We start from the raw sequence: 19,514 nt of genomic DNA on the forward strand, positions 1-19,514 counted from the left end.
AGTGAAGTAAGTCAGAAAGAGAAAAACAAATACAGCATGCTAACACATATATATGGAATTTTAAAAAGCAGTACTGATGAACCTAGTGGCAGGGCAGGAATAAAGACACAGACATAAAAGAACGGACTTGAGGGCATGGGTGCGGGGGGAAGGGGAAGCTGGGATGAAGTGAGAGAGTATACACTACCAAATGTAAAATGGATGGCTAGTGGGAACCTGCTGCACAGCACAAGGAGATCAACTTGATGCTCTGTGATGACCTAGAGGGGTGGGATAGGGAGGGTGGGAGGGAGGCTCAAGAGGGAGGGGATATGGGGATGTATGCATACATATAGCTGATTCACTTTGTTGTACAGCAGAAACTAACACAACATTGTAAACCATTTATACTCCAATACAGATGTGGGAAAAAAAAAAAACTGATTTGGCCAACAGCACTGTCATTTAATTAGCATGTGTCCTCCCTTACTGGGTATGCAAACATCATACCCACACCTCAAGAACAGTTTTCTCAAGTATTTCCTGTTTCCTCACACATAATGTGAAAGGAAGATAAATGTGCCTGGACCTCTCCTAACCTTGGGTTTTAGATTCTCCCCACAGACCACTCTACTGTGGTTTCCAATTCAATTCCCTCCACATCCCTCCTCCAGCAACAGCTCCAAATGGGGCAGTTTAATTAGAGGTAATACTTGATAATGGGCCAACAAGTACTCCTCTATTAATGAGGTTCACTAACTTCCTTAGTGGTGCCATTACCCCTACAAAGCTGACTCCTTGCCAGGAAGTCCATACTCAAAGGGCAAGTTGGAGAAAACTGACCAAGCAGATGTCCTGAAAATCCCAAATTACTCCACAGCTGGTTTCCCTGCTCCAGGATTCCACCAAAGACGGCACTTGTGATCTCAGAACATCTCTGTCTAAAACATCTGAGGTTTGGTATTAATTCACCCATCCCTTCAGTCAGCACCTTTTGTGTGGCATGAACTGTTAGACACTGTGGACAAAAATGAATATGACACAGTATCTATCATCAGAAGTTCAGTTTAGTGGGGCAGACAGAAAAGATGTTAGATAATCACAATATAGTATAATGTGTGTTATGATAAAAGTAGGCATATGGACACAAGGAGCACAGAGCTAACCTGTGGATTCACAGGGGAAGGGGGCTTGAGCTGAGTCATGCAGACATGTAGAATTTAGTCAAATGAGGAAAGTAGAAAAGAGCATTCCAGACAGAACGTACAGCACATGCAAAGGCAAAGCTTGATGCCAAAAAGCTGCAAGTGGCTAAGTGTAAACTGGGAATGGAGGTGGGGGCAGGAGAGCAGGAGATAAGACTAGAAAGACCAGGTGGTGGCCAAATCACAGAAAGCCTTGGATACCACGATAAATGGTCAAGCTATTGCGAGACAATAAAGGATTTGAAACAGGGAACGGACATAAGACAACCTGCACTTTAGAAAGATCATTCCAGCAGCTATGTGGAAAATAGATTTGGAAAATGAGAAAAGCATGAATGGAGTAAGAAGGCTCTTGCAGTAGAATACGAGCTTTGGAGTGCAGATTGTATATTTTATTACTTCCTTATCGTCAACATTTAGGCACTGAGAGACACTCAACAGATACGGTTTGAATTAAGTCTTGAAAAGAAATGATTAAAAAAGAAAAAGGCTGGGTTATGGCTAATGAAATGACACTGAGGATGTCATTTCAATGTCTGAGCCACAAAACTGGACCATGAAGGATGGGAGTGAGAATAGGTATGGCAGCAGGGAAGGGAATATAAGCTGGTGATGGGGCTAAGAGCAGAAAGACAATGAACAGACAAAGGCTTTCTGCTATACAGGAAGACCAACCTCGATTCCAGGTGGTGGATAACGTTTTGTTTTGGGCACAGATCCGTCTGGCCAGAGAAGGATGCTTGAGAATCTGGGATTTACACAGCTGTATCAGACTGTCCACAATGACTGGGCTTGGAGAAAAGAAGAGACATTTGGAGATGTAAAGCAACAGGCTGACTCCAAGATGCATCAGTTGGAAACCGTATTGACTTGGGGGAGACTTACCAGTAGGTCTCTCTCTTGGGGATGTCTTCAGTAGAGTGCCAGAGACGAGCGTGAAAGATCACATTCAAAACACATTCATCTTGGTTCTCTATGTGGTTCCTTGGATCGTCAGCAAGGCTAAGCACTTTCTCAGGAAGGCCTTCAATTAACTTGGTCTTGGTAAGCCAGAGAGCCTGCTTTACACCTTTAGAGTCATCAGTCACAAAAAACCAAAACCAAAAAAAAAAAAAAAAAAAAATCATTCAGGAAGAGATGCTTACCCCTGCCAGGTAGCATTTTGGGGAAAAAACAGCCTTGAGAGAGAGATGGGATTTGCCAGAAGAATCAAAAGAATCATACTGAGCATGTTGCTCAATTTATTATGCAGGGTCCTCCCTGAGACCTTCTGAACTTCTCCCTGGCCTCTGTACAGGAAGGTTGGGCTTTTCCTGGGTAGAGTACTGTTTTGTCTTTTGGATATGGTGAATTGCATAACTCACAATGTTTCTCTATACCAGGGGTCAAACTTTTTCTTAAAGGGCCAGACAGTAAATATTTTCAGCTTCTGGGCCACACAGTCTCTGTCACAACTACTCAGCTCTGCCACCGTAGCACGACAGCAGCCATAGGTAATAAGTAAACAGGTGTGCATGGTTTCGCTGTAATAAAGCTATTTATAGAAACAGGCAACTGGCCTGTCAGCAGACCCCATCTCTGTACCATGTGTTGACTGCTAGCAAGCTGAGAGTCATCTTTGGGGCTCCCCTGGACAAATACAACCTCACCAAATGGATTTTTGGTATTCACTTCACTGTTTTATTTTTCCTTTGTGCTGATCCCCTCACCTATTTTTAATTTAATCTGGCTGTGCTACAAAACTTCTGTAAGATGCCCAAAATACTTTTCAGGAAAAGAAGGAGTATAAATAAACTAAAAGATTTGATTCAGAGTGCTTAGTCTCTAAAAATTAAACTAATTTAACCCCCTTACTCTCAGCGGGATGGGCTGTGGTGCAGGCTACTCATCCCCGCTGAAAAAACATCACTTGACTCAGAAATATATCTTCATTTGAAAAACTATACCTGGGATTAAAGCAAACTTAGCACACTTTGAGGGAAACACCCTCAGACAATTTCTTGTGGTGATAAATGAAAGGTAATGAGACTTTTCACTTTAAGGCTCTTAAGACAACAGAAACACAAATATTTAGAAATGTTAACTTCTGGATTTTGTGGTGTAGCAGAAAGAACCCTGGACCAGGGGTCAGGTAACCTGACTTTTAGTCCCAACACTGCCACTGTTCCTTAAACTTGAAAATGGATAAAATACTAAGAATTTATGGTTCACTCGTATATGAATAATATGTAAGAGCTGCCATTTACTGAACATTACCATCTACTCTGTGCCAGGAGCTTTAACTACAAGTTGGATGGGATTTTATGGAATGGAGGATGAAACTCAAGAGACTACGGAATTTGTTTCAAGTCCCAAACCTTGTAACCGATGGGGCTGGGAGGAGAAACTGAGTCTGTCTATGTTAAAGCCCATGATCTCTCCATTACCCCAATCTGCTTCTCTAGCCCTGTATCTTGCAGTTTTATTGCAGACTTTACAGAACCACTCTGCATATGGTGAAAGCATAGGGTATGTCTTCAGCCTAGTCAAACAAGTTAACCTTAACTTCTAAGACACAGCTAATGCATTTCACCCACATAGTAATGTTACCAGGGTCACTCAAGGGTGCCAAGTCTTGTGAGGTCCTTCACAGCACCCTGTGAGGATACTGGAAGTGTTTAAAGGCAAAAAAAAAAAACAGCTTTCAGGAATAGGTTTGAGCAGCTTAAGAGGCTGGCCAGTTGACATAAGTTTTTTCCAAACCTAGGATTTATTATCTGGCTTAGTCCCCAAATCCTGCCAGGTCTCTTTCTTTCCTAATTACTTACTGGAAAATTCTGCTCCCACTTACCTGGACCATTTTGTGTTTTCAGGACCTGTCCTAACCCCACTCTGATTTAGGGACTAAGGAAGAATGAGGAGGAAAAAATGGTTAAGACGACTCTCAATAAACAACCCCCTCCAGGGACTCTGGAATGTAATTTCCGGTACTGCCCCAGACATACAGATGGTTTTGGCTAAAGTCATTTTGACCTGTTCTTAGTGAGAGTGAAAGGGAGCAGAAGCGGCCTAGATGGATTTTAGGTCCAGATCCTTTCCCTGAAAACATCTCAGCTCTGACCGTTGACAAAGGACATCGACCTGGGAAACCAGAGGTGCAGCCCTGGCTTCACTAGTAACCCACAGTGCACCTGTGAGCAGATCACTGGCTAATCACTTCCCCTCCGTCACAATTACCAATTAACTTGTTTGCCTAGCCTGAAATGAGGTGATAGGCCTGCAAATTAAGCACTGTTTCTGTTGTCTCTTTGCACTACAATTCCACTCCAACTAGTTCTCATAATTACATCTCCAGGGTACAAGAGCTGGGTCAATGTGAACCACCTCACAGTCAAAACCACTCATTTCACAGGAAATGGAGGCTCAGGAAGATTCAGCCACTTGCCCAAAATCACACAGAGGGTGAGGGGCAGCGATAGGCCTAGAAACCAGACCTTTTCACGTGGCCACTAAAACTCTACTACTCCCTCACACATACTGCTCTTTACATCTCACTTAATCCTAACAATTCGCAGAAGATGAGAATCAATATCGGGCCATTTCGCAGACGAAGAAACCGAGACCCACAGAGTTTCAACGTCTTGCCCAAGGCCACAGAAAGTCGGGGTCAGTGCTGGGTAGAGGACCAAGGTCCCCTCCCGCCCGTCCTGGGGCCTCACCCTCGAGGAGGCGGCAACGCTGGTGGAAGACGTAACAGGCCTGGTCTTTGTACAGCGGGTGCTCGTGAAGCGGGGGCAAGCGGCGGAACTTCGGGGGCGTCCAGCCAGGGTCCCAGGGCGGGAAGACTGGCCGCGCCAGACCGGGCATAAAGTGCATCTTCCCCGCGTAGGTGATGGGCTCCAGTCCAGGAATCTCGTACACCCTGTCCGGGGGAGGAGGCTCGGGCTTCCGCATAGAGCGCACGCCCCACTCGTACGCCCCGCGTCTTGGGGCCCCGCAGCTCCCAAGACCGAGCCGCCCGGGGCGAGCAAGCGCCAGCCTTGCTGACCGCGACGCCAACGCCATACCGATCCGATCTCCTCAAGACCTCCACCTGGACGCCGCCATCTTCCCGCGCTCAAGGCCTGCTGGGAACGAAAGGAGCCGAGCGCCGAGACTCGTTTTATGAGTGGCAGCGACTTTAACCAATCATCGTCAGGGCATCCTTGTCTTGCCCCACCCTGCAGGCCGTCAGCAATTTCCCACAGGTGGAACCCTGCCTACCTCCCCGGGGAAGCGCAGGAGGGTAGGTGAGTGGTTGTGATGGGCAAGGGGACTAGGAGAAGAGATTCAGGACTTCAGGCCTGAACTCGGGACAACCTTGATCGCTTACGAGCAATTGGAGCTTGGGCAGGGCACTTCCTTCTGAGCCTTAAAGTCACTCGCTGTAAAAATAGCGATAGAAATGCCTCAACTAGTGCATCCGCTCAACACCCGGCGCGCGGTGGGTACGCCGTAAATGTCCTTGCTTCTCCAGCCCTCCTCACGCGGAGCCTGAGCCTGGCCCTTGCACCACGCCGGCGCCGCACCGACCGCGCTGCACTGCACGCCTCCTCCCCAGCGCCCAAAGTGAGTTCCTTTCCTCGGAATGTCGCGTTTCGCCTCCTAGAAGCAGGGCCAGAGCGGCGGAGGTGTACCTTGCTCCTTGCGCAGCACGTATTTATGAAATGCCCACTGAGTGTCAGGCACTGCTGAGCATCGGGTTTACACCGGTGAATAAAACATGTGCGATGTAGAGCGTACAGTTTAGTGGGAGATGCAGACAGAAAGCAAGTAAAGTAAATAAATAGGAATTGCAACACACACCCACACTTCATATCCCTTTTCCCCAGTTATTTTTCTCTTCAGTATTTAACACTAACATAACATGTTTTCTATTTTGATCTTATTTAATGACGCTCTCACTAGAATATAAGATCCATGAGTGCAAGGGTTTTTGTTTCTTCACTGCTGTGAAGCCTGCTCCTAGACCAGTGCCTGGCACATAGTAAGTATATGTTTAATGAATGAATACATAGTAATGTGATGAATAAGCAAATAGGGTACCTTCTAGAGAATGAGAAGGGGGTGGTTCAGGGAGGTCTCTGAGGGCAGGTGACCTTGAAGCAAGGCCTGAGGGTGAGGAGAGTCATCCAGGCAGAGGCAACATGTCAAGGCCTGGCTTCTTAGACTGAAAAGGTAGAGGCTGAGAGAAGATGTGAACCTGGTCTTTAAAATTCATGACTGACGTGGCCAGCTTCTCTACTAATTTCCAAATTACTAGGGAGAGTGGGATTTGTAAAGCATGGAGAAAGTAAATTTAAGGCAAAGAAGGCTAAATAACCCTCACACTGTACAGCAGTTTACAGTTAATAGGGCTCCTTCACTTACCTCACTTTATCTCTGAAAAACCTTTTGGGAGTAAGAAGTCAGCATAAAGAGGGAATCAGATCTCATTTACTCTTAATACAAACCTGGTACATAACATGCAAGAAAAATGGATTGAACCGATGTGACACCAAGCTAGGCTGCAAGCTCTGTGAAAGTAGAGCCCATGTTTTATTAACCTCTGCTGTATCCCAGCACCTAGCACGGTACCTGGCTCCCTAGACCTTAGATATAAACTGAGTACTCACCACTCACCTGAGCCTTCCATATGCCAGGCCTGTGCTTGGTGGTAGAATACAGAAAGAATAAGACACCATGCTTGCCCTCAAGGGGTTCTCAACCTGCTAAACCTTCCTGAAGTCATAGAACCAGCAGTAGAACCAGGTTTTCTTTCCTCTAAAGAGAAACCTTTCCTCTATAAGAGAAAGACTTATTGCACACAGAGGAACTACCCTTCTAAAACCAATGATAGTAAGTGGTAAGAGAATTTGGACAAGTTCTGATCAGGAGAACACTGGGCACCACACAAGGAGATTGGATTGTATCTAGTAGGCAGTGGGGAGTTATTGAAGCTTGCTAAGCAGGGGACTGGTGTGATCAGAGCTGGTGGGAGGTGTGCTGATTGATGGTGTAGGGGGAGACTGGAAGCACATCGTTTGGGCCCATGGGAAGCTCCAGTGTAAATGGGCGTGGAAAGCAGGAGAAGTGGGAAAGATCTTAAAGGTTAGGGCTCCTGGGAAGTGATTGATAACCAAGAAACAGGACTTCACTGTCTTCTAGCAGGTGTGGTGGTTTGCTCCTCTGCTTTTCCACAGACTTGGCGCACACCTTGATTCTAGCACTTTATGCATGAATGAAGCTACTGCCCTTGGGAGGCTCCAGGGTGCCCATAAAATTCAGTGGCAGTTTGGTGAGTTGGGTCCCTGTTCTGTGCCAGCCCAGTGCCAGGCACTGGGAATTGGAGATGAAGACACTCTCCTCTGCCCTCTAGAGCATGAAATCCAGGGAGAAAGAGCAACCTGGAGTCTTAAGAGACCAGGTACGTGCACTAACTTTACCACTCCTGCTTCCTGGCCTCAGTTTTCTCCATTGTGAAATGAGGAAGAGCATGGCCTACTTATGAACAGCTGTCGAGAGGACTGAGTGAGGCAGTGCATCTATTCTTATCCCGGTTCTTATCTGTTTAGTGGATGACTCCTCCAGGACAGAGATGAGTGTCAGTCACCTCTGTGTCCCAGCACGTCATTCAGCAGCCCCTGCCCAGTAAGTGTCTAAGAGGCAGGAATGAATAGGAGGAAATCAAAGACTGGAGCTTTTATTTTTTAAATTTTATTTATATTTTTAAATTTATTTATTTTTGGCTGCGTTGGGTCTTCATTGCTGCACGCGGGCTTACTGCGGCAAGCGGGGGCTACTCTTCGCTGCCGTGCGCAGGCTTCTCATTGAGGTAGCTTCTCTTGTTGCGGAACACCGGCTCTAGGCGCGTGGGCTTCAGTAGTTGTGGCACGCGGGCTCAGTAGTTGTGGCTCGCAGGCTCTAGAGCGCAGGCTCAGTAGTTGTGGTGCACGGGCTTAGTTGCTCCGCAGCATGTGGGATCTTCCCCAACCTGTGCTTGAACTCGTGTCCCCTGCATTGGCAGGTGGCTTCTTAACCACTGTGCCACCAGGGAAGTCCAAGACTGGAGCTTTTGGAGGAGTGATATTTACATCACATAATGCTCTGGGACATCAGACTTCCCCTAAGTTCTGTTCTCAGACAAGAGGGAGAGAAGACCCTCTTTTACTTTGATTTGCCTGTGGATTTTTAAAAAATATTTATTTATTTATTTGACTGCACCGGGTCTTAGTTGTGGCACGCAGGATCTTCATTGCTGTGTGTGGGATCTTCATTGCGGCGTGCGGGATCTTTAGTTGTGTCATGTGGGACCTTTTAGTTGAAGGATGCAGGATCTAGTTCCCTGACCAGGGCTCGAACCTGGGCCCCCTGCACTGGGAGCGCAGAGTCTTAATGGCTGGACCACCAGGGAAGTCCCTGCCTGTGGAATTTTCAATGAATAGCTTTCCTTACAGGTGAGATGACCAGGTCTATTTCTATATAAGCTGTATAGTTCCACATATAAAGACAGAGAACCTTGATAAATCCCAAACTGCCCTCACAGAAACATCTCAAAATAAATCATAACCATTTAAATTTTCCTCCCTGATCTTTCTTTCAGACAGTGTTTACCTAATGGCCCTGAAACCAAGCTCCTTTCCTTCTTTCCTTCCTTTCCTATAACATCCATATTTTAAAATGTACACTGTGCTAGTTCATAAAATGAATAAAAAACAGGTCTCTGCCCTCAAGGAGTTCACAGTCTCAAAAGAAGAGAAAACCACGTAAACATGTAATTTCTGAACAGTGTGAAATGCTGTAGGGTAGAGATTCATTCACTGGAAGAGCATTTATTGAGCACCTGCAGTGACCAGGGCTGGACCAAGTGCAGTGAGTGCTGCAGGAAGCAGGAAGCCAAGCAGGCCTTCAGAGGCTCCAGCCTGTTCTCTTCCTTTACCCACTCATCCCTCCCTTGTTGCCAGTTACCCAGAGCTCCATCTCCAGACTCAGGTACCTAGACCTATTTAATCCAACTGGCAGCTGGATTTTGCCCTTGGATGTCCCATAGGCACTCAGTGTACCTCAAACTGAACTTAACCATTTCCCCCACTTCCTCTTTCCCCTAAAACTCAACTTCTCTTGGACCCACTATCCACCCACGGATCCAAGCCAGACACCTGGATGTCCCTTAAACCCCTCTATCCCCCTCACCTGCTCACCTCACATCCATCAGTCTCTGTGTCCTGTTAATTACTGCTTCAGGATTTCTCTAATTGACCGCTGTCCTCTCGTCCTCCCTGAAGCTCCCCTGGTCCAGGTCCTCATTACCTCTCACCTGGACCATCATGACTTCCTCCTCCTCCTGTTTTCCTGTGATTGAAGAACAATATGTTCTGAAACCAGACAGAGCAGAGTTAAAGTCCCAGTGCCATCATTTGGGGACCTTTATCACCCTGGGTAAGTTATTAAAACTCTCCAGACCCCAGTTTTCCCATCCATAAAATGACACCTCCAGGACTGGCCTTGTTGTAAAGATTAAATGAGATGCAGCAATTTGATAGGTGACTCACCAACAATGGTGAGTGAAAGAAACCAGACACAGAAGAATGCATTCATATGATTCTGTTTAAAGGTAGAAACTAAGCAAAGCTGATAAATAGTGGATAGGGTTGCAAATAAAGTTGGCACAACTAAGGAAAAGCAAGGGAATGATTATATCAAAAGTCAGGGTGGTGGCAATGGGGAGCGTGGGTGTGATCAGGAAGGAACACAAATGTGTGGCTTCTGGGATGCCAGCAAGGTTCTTTGTACTTGAGTGAGTGGTGGTTACGAAAGGGTTCTTTTATCGATTTTTATGTATAATTTATCTATAGTTTATTTTTATAACTTTTATAAATATTAAGTTGTACATAAATGTTGTACTTCATCATTTAAAATATTTCAAAAATTCAATGAGATTTTCTATGTAATCTTAATCCAGCACTCCGCAGAACACAGGAAGAGGTCTAGAAACCATGGTTGCCCGTTCCGATCGCTGTACCCTGTCTCCCTCCCTCCCCCACCAGGCAGCAGATCCCTGGATTGATTCATCCCTGTCCCCAGTGCTCACACAGAGCTTAGCACCTGCAGGCCTCAGGGAGAATGAATGGAATAGAGGTGACCAGAGTGTAACCACATGTTTTCCCTCTCCCAGTCTGGCAAGGGAGCAGGGCCTGGGCCTACTCTGGGAAGAACACCCAGTTGCCCGCACCCCCTGCCTGACCAAGGCCCACTGACAATGGACAAGGGGGAGGAAGACGACGATGAGGAAGCCTGGCTGCAGCTTCGGCCGGTGGAGCCCTTGCCCTCCCAGTGCTGCGGCAGTGGCTGCTCACCCTGCGTGTTCGACCTCTACCAGCGAGACCTAGCAAGTTGGGAGGCAGCCCGAGCCAGCAAGGACAGGAGCCTGCTGAGTGGAGAAGAGACACAGGTGAGGGGGAGCAGGGTCCACCTGGCCTCAGCCCTGTGCAGTGTACCTGCTCGGGGAAGCTTCCTCTGACTCTGTACAGCAGAGAGAAAAGAGTGGGCTTAATGGAAGCAGACTGACCCAGGTTCAACGCCTGGCCTTGATCTGGTGAGTGGGGCAGGGGGCGAGGGGAGGTCCCAGGAGTGAATTGGATGTGGGCATTTTACAGGAGAGGGAGATCTGTGAGTCATGGCATTCAGAGAAGACTTCCCAGAGGAGGTAGAGGTGGGGTGGAACATTAAGGACAGTGGCCTGAGACTTGGAAGACATGAATTTGAGTCCCTGCTCATGGTGTGACCTTGTACAGATAAGTCACTACCACTCAGGCCTCAGTTTCCCCACATATAAAATAAGGATATTGGATTAGATCATCCATTAGGTCCCATCAGTTTCTAAATTGTGCAAATCTGGATTTTAGCAGGTTTGAAGGATGGGTAGGTCTTTCATACATTGGAGATGAGTGTTCTGGATAGAGGGCACAGCTTGAGCAAAACCCACACACATATGGTCACCTTATCTTTGATAAAGGAGGCAAGAATATACAGTGGAGAAAAGAGAGACTCTTCAATAAGTGGTGCTGGGAAAACTGGACAGGTACATGTAAAAGTATGAAATTAGAACACTCCCTAACACCATACACAAAAATAAACTGAAAATGGGTTAAAGACCTAAATGTAAGGCCAGACACTATCAAACTCTTAGAGGAAAACATAGGCAGAACACTATGACATAAATCACAGCAAGATCCTTTTTGACCCACCTCCTACAGAAATGGAAATAAAAACAAAAATAAACAAATGGATTTACTGAACATTACCATCTACTCTGTGCCAGGAGCTTTAACTACAAGTTGGATGGGATTTTATGGAATGGAGGATGAAACTCAAGAGACTACGGAATTTGTTTCAAGTCCCAAACCTTGTAACCGATGGGGCTGGGAGGAGAAACTGAGTCTGTCTATGTTAAAGCCCATGATCTCTCCATTACCCCAATCTGCTTCTCTAGCCCTGTATCTTGCAGTTTTATTGCAGACTTTACAGAACCACTCTGCATATGGTGAAAGCATAGGGTATGTCTTCAGCCTAGTCAAACAAGTTAACCTTAACTTCTAAGACACAGCTAATGCATTTCACCCACATAGTAATGTTACCAGGGTCACTCAAGGGTGCCAAGTCTTGTGAGGTCCTTCACAGCACCCTGTGAGGATACTGGAAGTGTTTAAAGGGAAAAAAAAAAAACAGCTTTCAGGAATAGGTTTGAGCAGCTTAAGAGGCTGGCCAGTTGACATAAGTTTTTTCCAAACCTAGGATTTATTATCTGGCTTAGTCCCCAAATCCTGCCAGGTCTCTTTCTTTCCTAATTACTTACTGGAAAATTCTGCTCCCACTTACCTGGACCATTTTGTGTTTTCAGGACCTGTCCTAACCCCACTCTGATTTAGGGACTAAGGAAGAATGAGGAGGAAAAAATGGTTAAGACGACTCTCAATAAACAACCCCCTCCAGGGACTCTGGAATGTAATTTCCGGTACTGCCCCAGACATACAGATGGTTTTGGCTAAAGTCATTTTGACCTGTTCTTAGTGAGAGTGAAAGGGAGCAGAAGCGGCCTAGATGGATTTTAGGTCCAGATCCTTTCCCTGAAAACATCTCAGCTCTGACCGTTGACAAAGGACATCGACCTGGGAAACCAGAGGTGCAGCCCTGGCTTCACTAGTAACCCACAGTGCACCTGTGAGCAGATCACTGGCTAATCACTTCCCCTCCGTCACAATTACCAATTAACTTGTTTGCCTAGCCTGAAATGAGGTGATAGGCCTGCAAATTAAGCACTGTTTCTGTTGTCTCTTTGCACTACAATTCCACTCCAACTAGTTCTCATAATTACATCTCCAGGGTACAAGAGCTGGGTCAATGTGAACCACCTCACAGTCAAAACCACTCATTTCACAGGAAATGGAGGCTCAGGAAGATTCAGCCACTTGCCCAAAATCACACAGAGGGTGAGGGGCAGCGATAGGCCTAGAAACCAGACCTTTTCACGTGGCCACTAAAACTCTACTACTCCCTCACACATACTGCTCTTTACATCTCACTTAATCCTAACAATTCGCAGAAGATGAGAATCAATATCGGGCCATTTCGCAGACGAAGAAACCGAGACCCACAGAGTTTCAACGTCTTGCCCAAGGCCACAGAAAGTCGGGGTCAGTGCTGGGTAGAGGACCAAGGTCCCCTCCCGCCCGTCCTGGGGCCTCACCCTCGAGGAGGCGGCAACGCTGGTGGAAGACGTAACAGGCCTGGTCTTTGTACAGCGGGTGCTCGTGAAGCGGGGGCAAGCGGCGGAACTTCGGGGGCGTCCAGCCAGGGTCCCAGGGCGGGAAGACTGGCCGCGCCAGACCGGGCATAAAGTGCATCTTCCCCGCGTAGGTGATGGGCTCCAGTCCAGGAATCTCGTACACCCTGTCCGGGGGAGGAGGCTCGGGCTTCCGCATAGAGCGCACGCCCCACTCGTACGCCCCGCGTCTTGGGGCCCCGCAGCTCCCAAGACCGAGCCGCCCGGGGCGAGCAAGCGCCAGCCTTGCTGACCGCGACGCCAACGCCATACCGATCCGATCTCCTCAAGACCTCCACCTGGACGCCGCCATCTTCCCGCGCTCAAGGCCTGCTGGGAACGAAAGGAGCCGAGCGCCGAGGCTCGTTTTATGAGTGGCAGCGACTTTAACCAATCATCGTCAGGGCATCCTTGTCTTGCCCCACCCTGCAGGCCGTCAGCAATTTCCCACAGGTGGAACCCTGCCTACCTCCCCGGGGAAGCGCAGGAGGGTAGGTGAGTGGTTGTGATGGGCAAGGGGACTAGGAGAAGAGATTCAGGACTTCAGGCCTGAACTCGGGACAACCTTGATCGCTTACGAGCAATTGGAGCTTGGGCAGGGCACTTCCTTCTGAGCCTTAAAGTCACTCGCTGTAAAAATAGCGATAGAAATGCCTCAACTAGTGCATCCGCTCAACACCCGGCGCGCGGTGGGTACGCCGTAAATGTCCTTGCTTCTCCAGCCCTCCTCACGCGGAGCCTGAGCCTGGCCCTTGCACCACGCCGGCGCCGCACCGACCGCGCTGCACTGCACGCCTCCTCCCCAGCGCCCAAAGTGAGTTCCTTTCCTCGGAATGTCGCGTTTCGCCTCCTAGAAGCAGGGCCAGAGCGGCGGAGGTGTACCTTGCTCCTTGCGCAGCACGTATTTATGAAATGCCCACTGAGTGTCAGGCACTGCTGAGCATCGGGTTTACACCGGTGAATAAAACATGTGCGATGTAGAGCGTACAGTTTAGTGGGAGATGCAGACAGAAAGCAAGTAAAGTAAATAAATAGGAATTGCAACACACACCCACACTTCATATCCCTTTTCCCCAGTTATTTTTCTCTTCAGTATTTAACACTAACATAACATGTTTTCTATTTTGATCTTATTTAATGACGCTCTCACTAGAATATAAGATCCATGAGTGCAAGGGTTTTTGTTTCTTCACTGCTGTGAAGCCTGCTCCTAGACCAGTGCCTGGCACATAGTAAGTATATGTTTAATGAATGAATACATAGTAATGTGATGAATAAGCAAATAGGGTACCTTCTAGAGAATGAGAAGGGGGTGGTTCAGGGAGGTCTCTGAGGGCAGGTGACCTTGAAGCAAGGCCTGAGGGTGAGGAGAGTCATCCAGGCAGAGGCAACATGTCAAGGCCTGGCTTCTTAGACTGAAAAGGTAGAGGCTGAGAGAAGATGTGAACCTGGTCTTTAAAATTCATGACTGACGTGGCCAGCTTCTCTACTAATTTCCAAATTACTAGGGAGAGTGGGATTTGTAAAGCATGGAGAAAGTAAATTTAAGGCAAAGAAGGCTAAATAACCCTCACACTGTACAGCAGTTTACAGTTAATAGGGCTCCTTCACTTACCTCACTTTATCTCTGAAAAACCTTTTGGGAGTAAGAAGTCAGCATAAAGAGGGAATCAGATCTCATTTACTCTTAATACAAACCTGGTACATAACATGCAAGAAAAATGGATTGAACCGATGTGACACCAAGCTAGGCTGCAAGCTCTGTGAAAGTAGAGCCCATGTTTTATTAACCTCTGCTGTATCCCAGCACCTAGCACGGTACCTGGCTCCCTAGACCTTAGATATAAACTGAGTACTCACCACTCACCTGAGCCTTCCATATGCCAGGCCTGTGCTTGGTGGTAGAATACAGAAAGAATAAGACACCATGCTTGCCCTCAAGGGGTTCTCAACCTGCTAAACCTTCCTGAAGTCATAGAACCAGCAGTAGAACCAGGTTTTCTTTCCTCTAAAGAGAAACCTTTCCTCTATAAGAGAAAGACTTATTGCACACAGAGGAACTACCCTTCTAAAACCAATGATAGTAAGTGGTAAGAGAATTTGGACAAGTTCTGATCAGGAGAACACTGGGCACCACACAAGGAGATTGGATTGTATCTAGTAGGCAGTGGGGAGTTATTGAAGCTTGCTAAGCAGGGGACTGGTGTGATCAGAGCTGGTGGGAGGTGTGCTGATTGATGGTGTAGGGGGAGACTGGAAGCACATCGTTTGGGCCCATGGGAAGCTCCAGTGTAAATGGGCGTGGAAAGCAGGAGAAGTGGGAAAGATCTTAAAGGTTAGGGCTCCTGGGAAGTGATTGATAACCAAGAAACAGGACTTCACTGTCTTCTAGCAGGTGTGGTGGTTTGCTCCTCTGCTTTTCCACAGACTTGGCGCACACCTTGATTCTAGCACTTTATGCATGAATGAAGCTACTGCCCTTGGGAGGCTCCAGGGTGCCCATAAAATTCAGTGGCAGTTTGGTGAGTTGGGTCCCTGTTCTGTGCCAGCCCAGTGCCAGGCACTGGGAATTGGAGATGAAGACACTCTCCTCTGCCCTCTAGAGCATGAAATCCAGGGAGAAAGAGCAACCTGGAGTCTTAAGAGACCAGGTACGTGCACTAACTTTACCACTCCTGCTTCCTGGCCTCAGTTTTCTCCATTGTGAAATGAGGAAGAGCATGGCCTACTTATGAACAGCTGTCGAGAGGACTGAGTGAGGCAGTGCATCTATTCTTATCCCGGTTCTTATCTGTTTAGTGGATGACTCCTCCAGGACAGAGATGAGTGTCAGTCACCTCTGTGTCCCAGCACGTCATTCAGCAGCCCCTGCCCAGTAAGTGTCTAAGAGGCAGGAATGAATAGGAGGAAATCAAAGACTGGAGCTTTTATTTTTTAAATTTTATTTATATTTTTAAATTTATTTATTTTTGGCTGCGTTGGGTCTTCATTGCTGCACGCGGGCTTACTGCGGCAAGCGGGGGCTACTCTTCGCTGCCGTGCGCAGGCTTCTCATTGAGGTAGCTTCTCTTGTTGCGGAACACCGGCTCTAGGCGCGTGGGCTTCAGTAGTTGTGGCACGCGGGCTCAGTAGTTGTGGCTCGCAGGCTCTAGAGCGCAGGCTCAGTAGTTGTGGTGCACGGGCTTAGTTGCTCCGCAGCATGTGGGATCTTCCCCAACCTGTGCTTGAACTCGTGTCCCCTGCATTGGCAGGTGGCTTCTTAACCACTGTGCCACCAGGGAAGTCCAAGACTGGAGCTTTTGGAGGAGTGATATTTACATCACATAATGCTCTGGGACATCAGACTTCCCCTAAGTTCTGTTCTCAGACAAGAGGGAGAGAAGACCCTCTTTTACTTTGATTTGCCTGTGGATTTTTAAAAAATATTTATTTATTTATTTGACTGCACCGGGTCTTAGTTGTGGCACGCAGGATCTTCATTGCTGTGTGTGGGATCTTCATTGCGGCGTGAGGGATCTTTAGTTGTGTCATGTGGGACCTTTTAGTTGAAGGATGCAGGATCTAGTTCCCTGACCAGGGCTCGAACCTGGGCCCCCTGCACTGGGAGCGCAGAGTCTTAATGGCTGGACCACCAGGGAAGTCCCTGCCTGTGGAATTTTCAATGAATAGCTTTCCTTACAGGTGAGATGACCAGGTCTATTTCTATATAAGCTGTATAGTTCCACATATAAAGACAGAGAACCTTGATAAATCCCAAACTGCCCTCACAGAAACATCTCAAAATAAATCATAACCATTTAAATTTTCCTCCCTGATCTTTCTTTCAGACAGTGTTTACCTAATGGCCCTGAAACCAAGCTCCTTTCCTTCTTTCCTTCCTTTCCTATAACATCCATATTTTAAAATGTACACTGTGCTAGTTCATAAAATGAATAAAAAACAGGTCTCTGCCCTCAAGGAGTTCACAGTCTCAAAAGAAGAGAAAACCACGTAAACATGTAATTTCTGAACAGTGTGAAATGCTGTAGGGTAGAGATTCATTCACTGGAAGAGCATTTATTGAGCACCTGCAGTGACCAGGGCTGGACCAAGTGCAGTGAGTGCTGCAGGAAGCAGGAAGCCAAGCAGGCCTTCAGAGGCTCCAGCCTGTTCTCTTCCTTTACCCACTCATCCCTCCCTTGTTGCCAGTTACCCAGAGCTCCATCTCCAGACTCAGGTACCTAGACCTATTTAATCCAACTGGCAGCTGGATTTTGCCCTTGGATGTCCCATAGGCACTCAGTGTACCTCAAACTGAACTTAACCATTTCCCCCACTTCCTCTTTCCCCTAAAACTCAACTTCTCTTGGACCCACTATCCACCCACGGATCCAAGCCAGACACCTGGATGTCCCTTAAACCCCTCTATCCCCCTCACCTGCTCACCTCACATCCATCAGTCTCTGTGTCCTGTTAATTACTGCTTCAGGATTTCTCTAATTGACCGCTGTCCTCTCGTCCTCCCTGAAGCTCCCCTGGTCCAGGTCCTCATTACCTCTCACCTGGACCATCATGACTTCCTCCTCCTCCTGTTTTCCTGTGATTGAAGAACAATATGTTCTGAAACCAGACAGAGCAGAGTTAAAGTCCCAGTGCCATCATTTGGGGACCTTTATCACCCTGGGTAAGTTATTAAAACTCTCCAGACCCCAGTTTTCCCATCCATAAAATGACACCTCCAGGACTGGCCTTGTTGTAAAGATTAAATGAGATGCAGCAATTTGATAGGTGACTCACCAACAATGGTGAGTGAAAGAAACCAGACACAGAAGAATGCATTCATATGATTCTGTTTAAAGGTAGAAACTAAGCAAAGCTGATAAATAGTGGATAGGGTTGCAAATAAAGTTGGCACAACTAAGGAAAAGCAAGGGAATGATTATATCAAAAGTCAGGGTGGTGGCAATGGGGAGCGTGGGTGTGATCAGGAAGGAACACAAATGTGTGGCTTCTGGGATGCCAGCAAGGTTCTTTGTACTTGAGTGAGTGGTGGTTACGAAAGGGTTCTTTTATCGATTTTTATGTATAATTTATCTATAGTTTATTTTTATAACTTTTATAAATATTAAGTTGTACATAAATGTTGTACTTCATCATTTAAAATATTTCAAAAATTCAATGAGATTTTCTATGTAATCTTAATCCAGCACTCCGCAGAACACAGGAAGAGGTCTAGAAACCATGGTTGCCCGTTCCGATCGCTGTACCCTGTCTCCCTCCCTCCCCCACCAGGCAGCAGATCCCTGGATTGATTCATCCCTGTCCCCAGTGCTCACACAGAGCTTAGCACCTGCAGGCCTCAGGGAGAATGAATGGAATAGAGGTGACCAGAGTGTAACCACATGTTTTCCCTCTCCCAGTCTGGCAAGGGAGCAGGGCCTGGGCCTACTCTGGGAAGAACACCCAGTTGCCCGCACCCCCTGCCTGACCAAGGCCCACTGACAATGGACAAGGGGGAGGAAGACGACGATGAGGAAGCCTGGCTGCAGCTTCGGCCGGTGGAGCCCTTGCCCTCCCAGTGCTGCGGCAGTGGCTGCTCACCCTGCGTGTTCGACCTCTACCAGCGAGACCTAGCAAGTTGGGAGGCAGCCCGAGCCAGCAAGGACAGGAGCCTGCTGAGTGGAGAAGAGACACAGGTGAGGGGGAGCAGGGTCCACCTGGCCTCAGCCCTGTGCAGTGTACCTGCTCGGGGAAGCTTCCTCTGACTCTGTACAGCAGAGAGAAAAGAGTGGGCTTAATGGAAGCAGACTGACCCAGGTTCAACGCCTGGCCTTGATCTGGTGAGTGGGGCAGGGGGCGAGGGGAGGTCCCAGGAGTGAATTGGATGTGGGCATTTTACAGGAGAGGGAGATCTGTGAGTCATGGCATTCAGAGAAGACTTCCCAGAGGAGGTAGAGGTGGGGTGGAACATTAAGGACAGTGGCCTGAGACTTGGAAGACATGAATTTGAGTCCCTGCTCATGGTGTGACCTTGTACAGATAAGTCACTACCACTCAGGCCTCAGTTTCCCCACATATAAAATAAGGATATTGGATTAGATCATCCATTAGGTCCCATCAGTTTCTAAATTGTGCAAATCTGGATTTTAGCAGGTTTGAAGGATGGGTAGGTCTTTCATACATTGGAGATGAGTGTTCTGGATAGAGGGCACAGCTTGAGCAAAACCCACACACATATGGTCACCTTATCTTTGATAAAGGAGGCAAGAATATACAGTGGAGAAAAGAGAGACTCTTCAATAAGTGGTGCTGGGAAAACTGGACAGGTACATGTAAAAGTATGAAATTAGAACACTCCCTAACACCATACACAAAAATAAACTGAAAATGGGTTAAAGACCTAAATGTAAGGCCAGACACTATCAAACTCTTAGAGGAAAACATAGGCAGAACACTATGACATAAATCACAGCAAGATCCTTTTTGACCCACCTCCTACAGAAATGGAAATAAAAACAAAAATAAACAAATGG

At 47.3% G+C, this 19,514-nt stretch overlaps 3 protein-coding genes across 7 annotated transcripts in view; 1 reads left to right on the forward strand and 2 right to left on the reverse strand.

The window, feature by feature from the left end:
• The window catches only part of LOC114486066 (single-stranded DNA-binding protein 3), a 152,761-nt gene that overhangs the window by 37,683 nt on the left and 95,564 nt on the right, over window positions 1–19,514 (reverse strand). The window lies entirely within an intron of this gene.
• Window positions 1,661–5,298, reverse strand: LOC114483923 (39S ribosomal protein L37, mitochondrial-like). The gene is made up of 3 exons (XM_028489360.2): window positions 4,883–5,298; window positions 2,070–2,253; window positions 1,661–1,975 (listed from the first exon to the last, which is right to left on the reverse strand). The coding sequence occupies exons 1-3, from the start codon at window positions 5,226–5,228 to the stop codon at window positions 1,714–1,716; spliced, it is 792 nt and encodes a 263-aa protein (XP_028345161.1). The 5' UTR covers window positions 5,229–5,298; the 3' UTR covers window positions 1,661–1,713.
• CYB5RL (cytochrome b5 reductase like) overlaps window positions 13,441–19,514 on the forward strand; it is a 28,128-nt gene continuing 22,054 nt past the window's right edge. For 2 of the 5 annotated variants that reach the window (XR_003679631.2, XM_028489361.2), the window contains exons 1-2: window positions 13,441–13,497; window positions 18,402–18,677. Coding sequence is in view for 4 of the 5 variants with exons in the window: in XM_028489361.2 (XP_028345162.1) it covers window positions 18,486–18,677 (192 nt within the window). In the remaining variant the exon portion in view is untranslated. Of the gene's footprint in view, window positions 13,498–13,568; window positions 13,817–14,154; window positions 14,235–18,401; window positions 18,678–19,514 lie in introns of those variants that run through there. The other 3 variants (XM_028489363.2, XM_024119833.3, XM_028489362.2) reach the window with 3 other exon arrangements.

Source organism: Physeter macrocephalus, chromosome 4 (genome assembly GCF_002837175.3).
Source record: "Physeter macrocephalus isolate SW-GA chromosome 4, ASM283717v5, whole genome shotgun sequence".
Classification (NCBI taxonomy): Eukaryota; Metazoa; Chordata; class Mammalia; order Artiodactyla; family Physeteridae; genus Physeter; species Physeter macrocephalus.

Excerpts from the sequence above, each read along its gene's own strand:
- LOC114483923 (XM_028489360.2), bottom strand. The coding sequence starts at position 5,228 with ATGGCGTTGGCGTCGCGGTCAGCAAGGCTGGCGCTTGCTCGCCCCGGG. Across the intron at positions 2,254-4,882 it reads GCGTTGCCGCCTCCTCGAGG|GTGTAAAGCAGGCTCTCTGG; the intron begins GTGAGGCCCCAG and ends ATGACTCTAAAG. Across the intron at positions 1,976-2,069 it reads CCCAAGAGAGAGACCTACTG|CCCAGTCATTGTGGACAGTC; the intron begins GTAAGTCTCCCC and ends CTTTTCTCCAAG.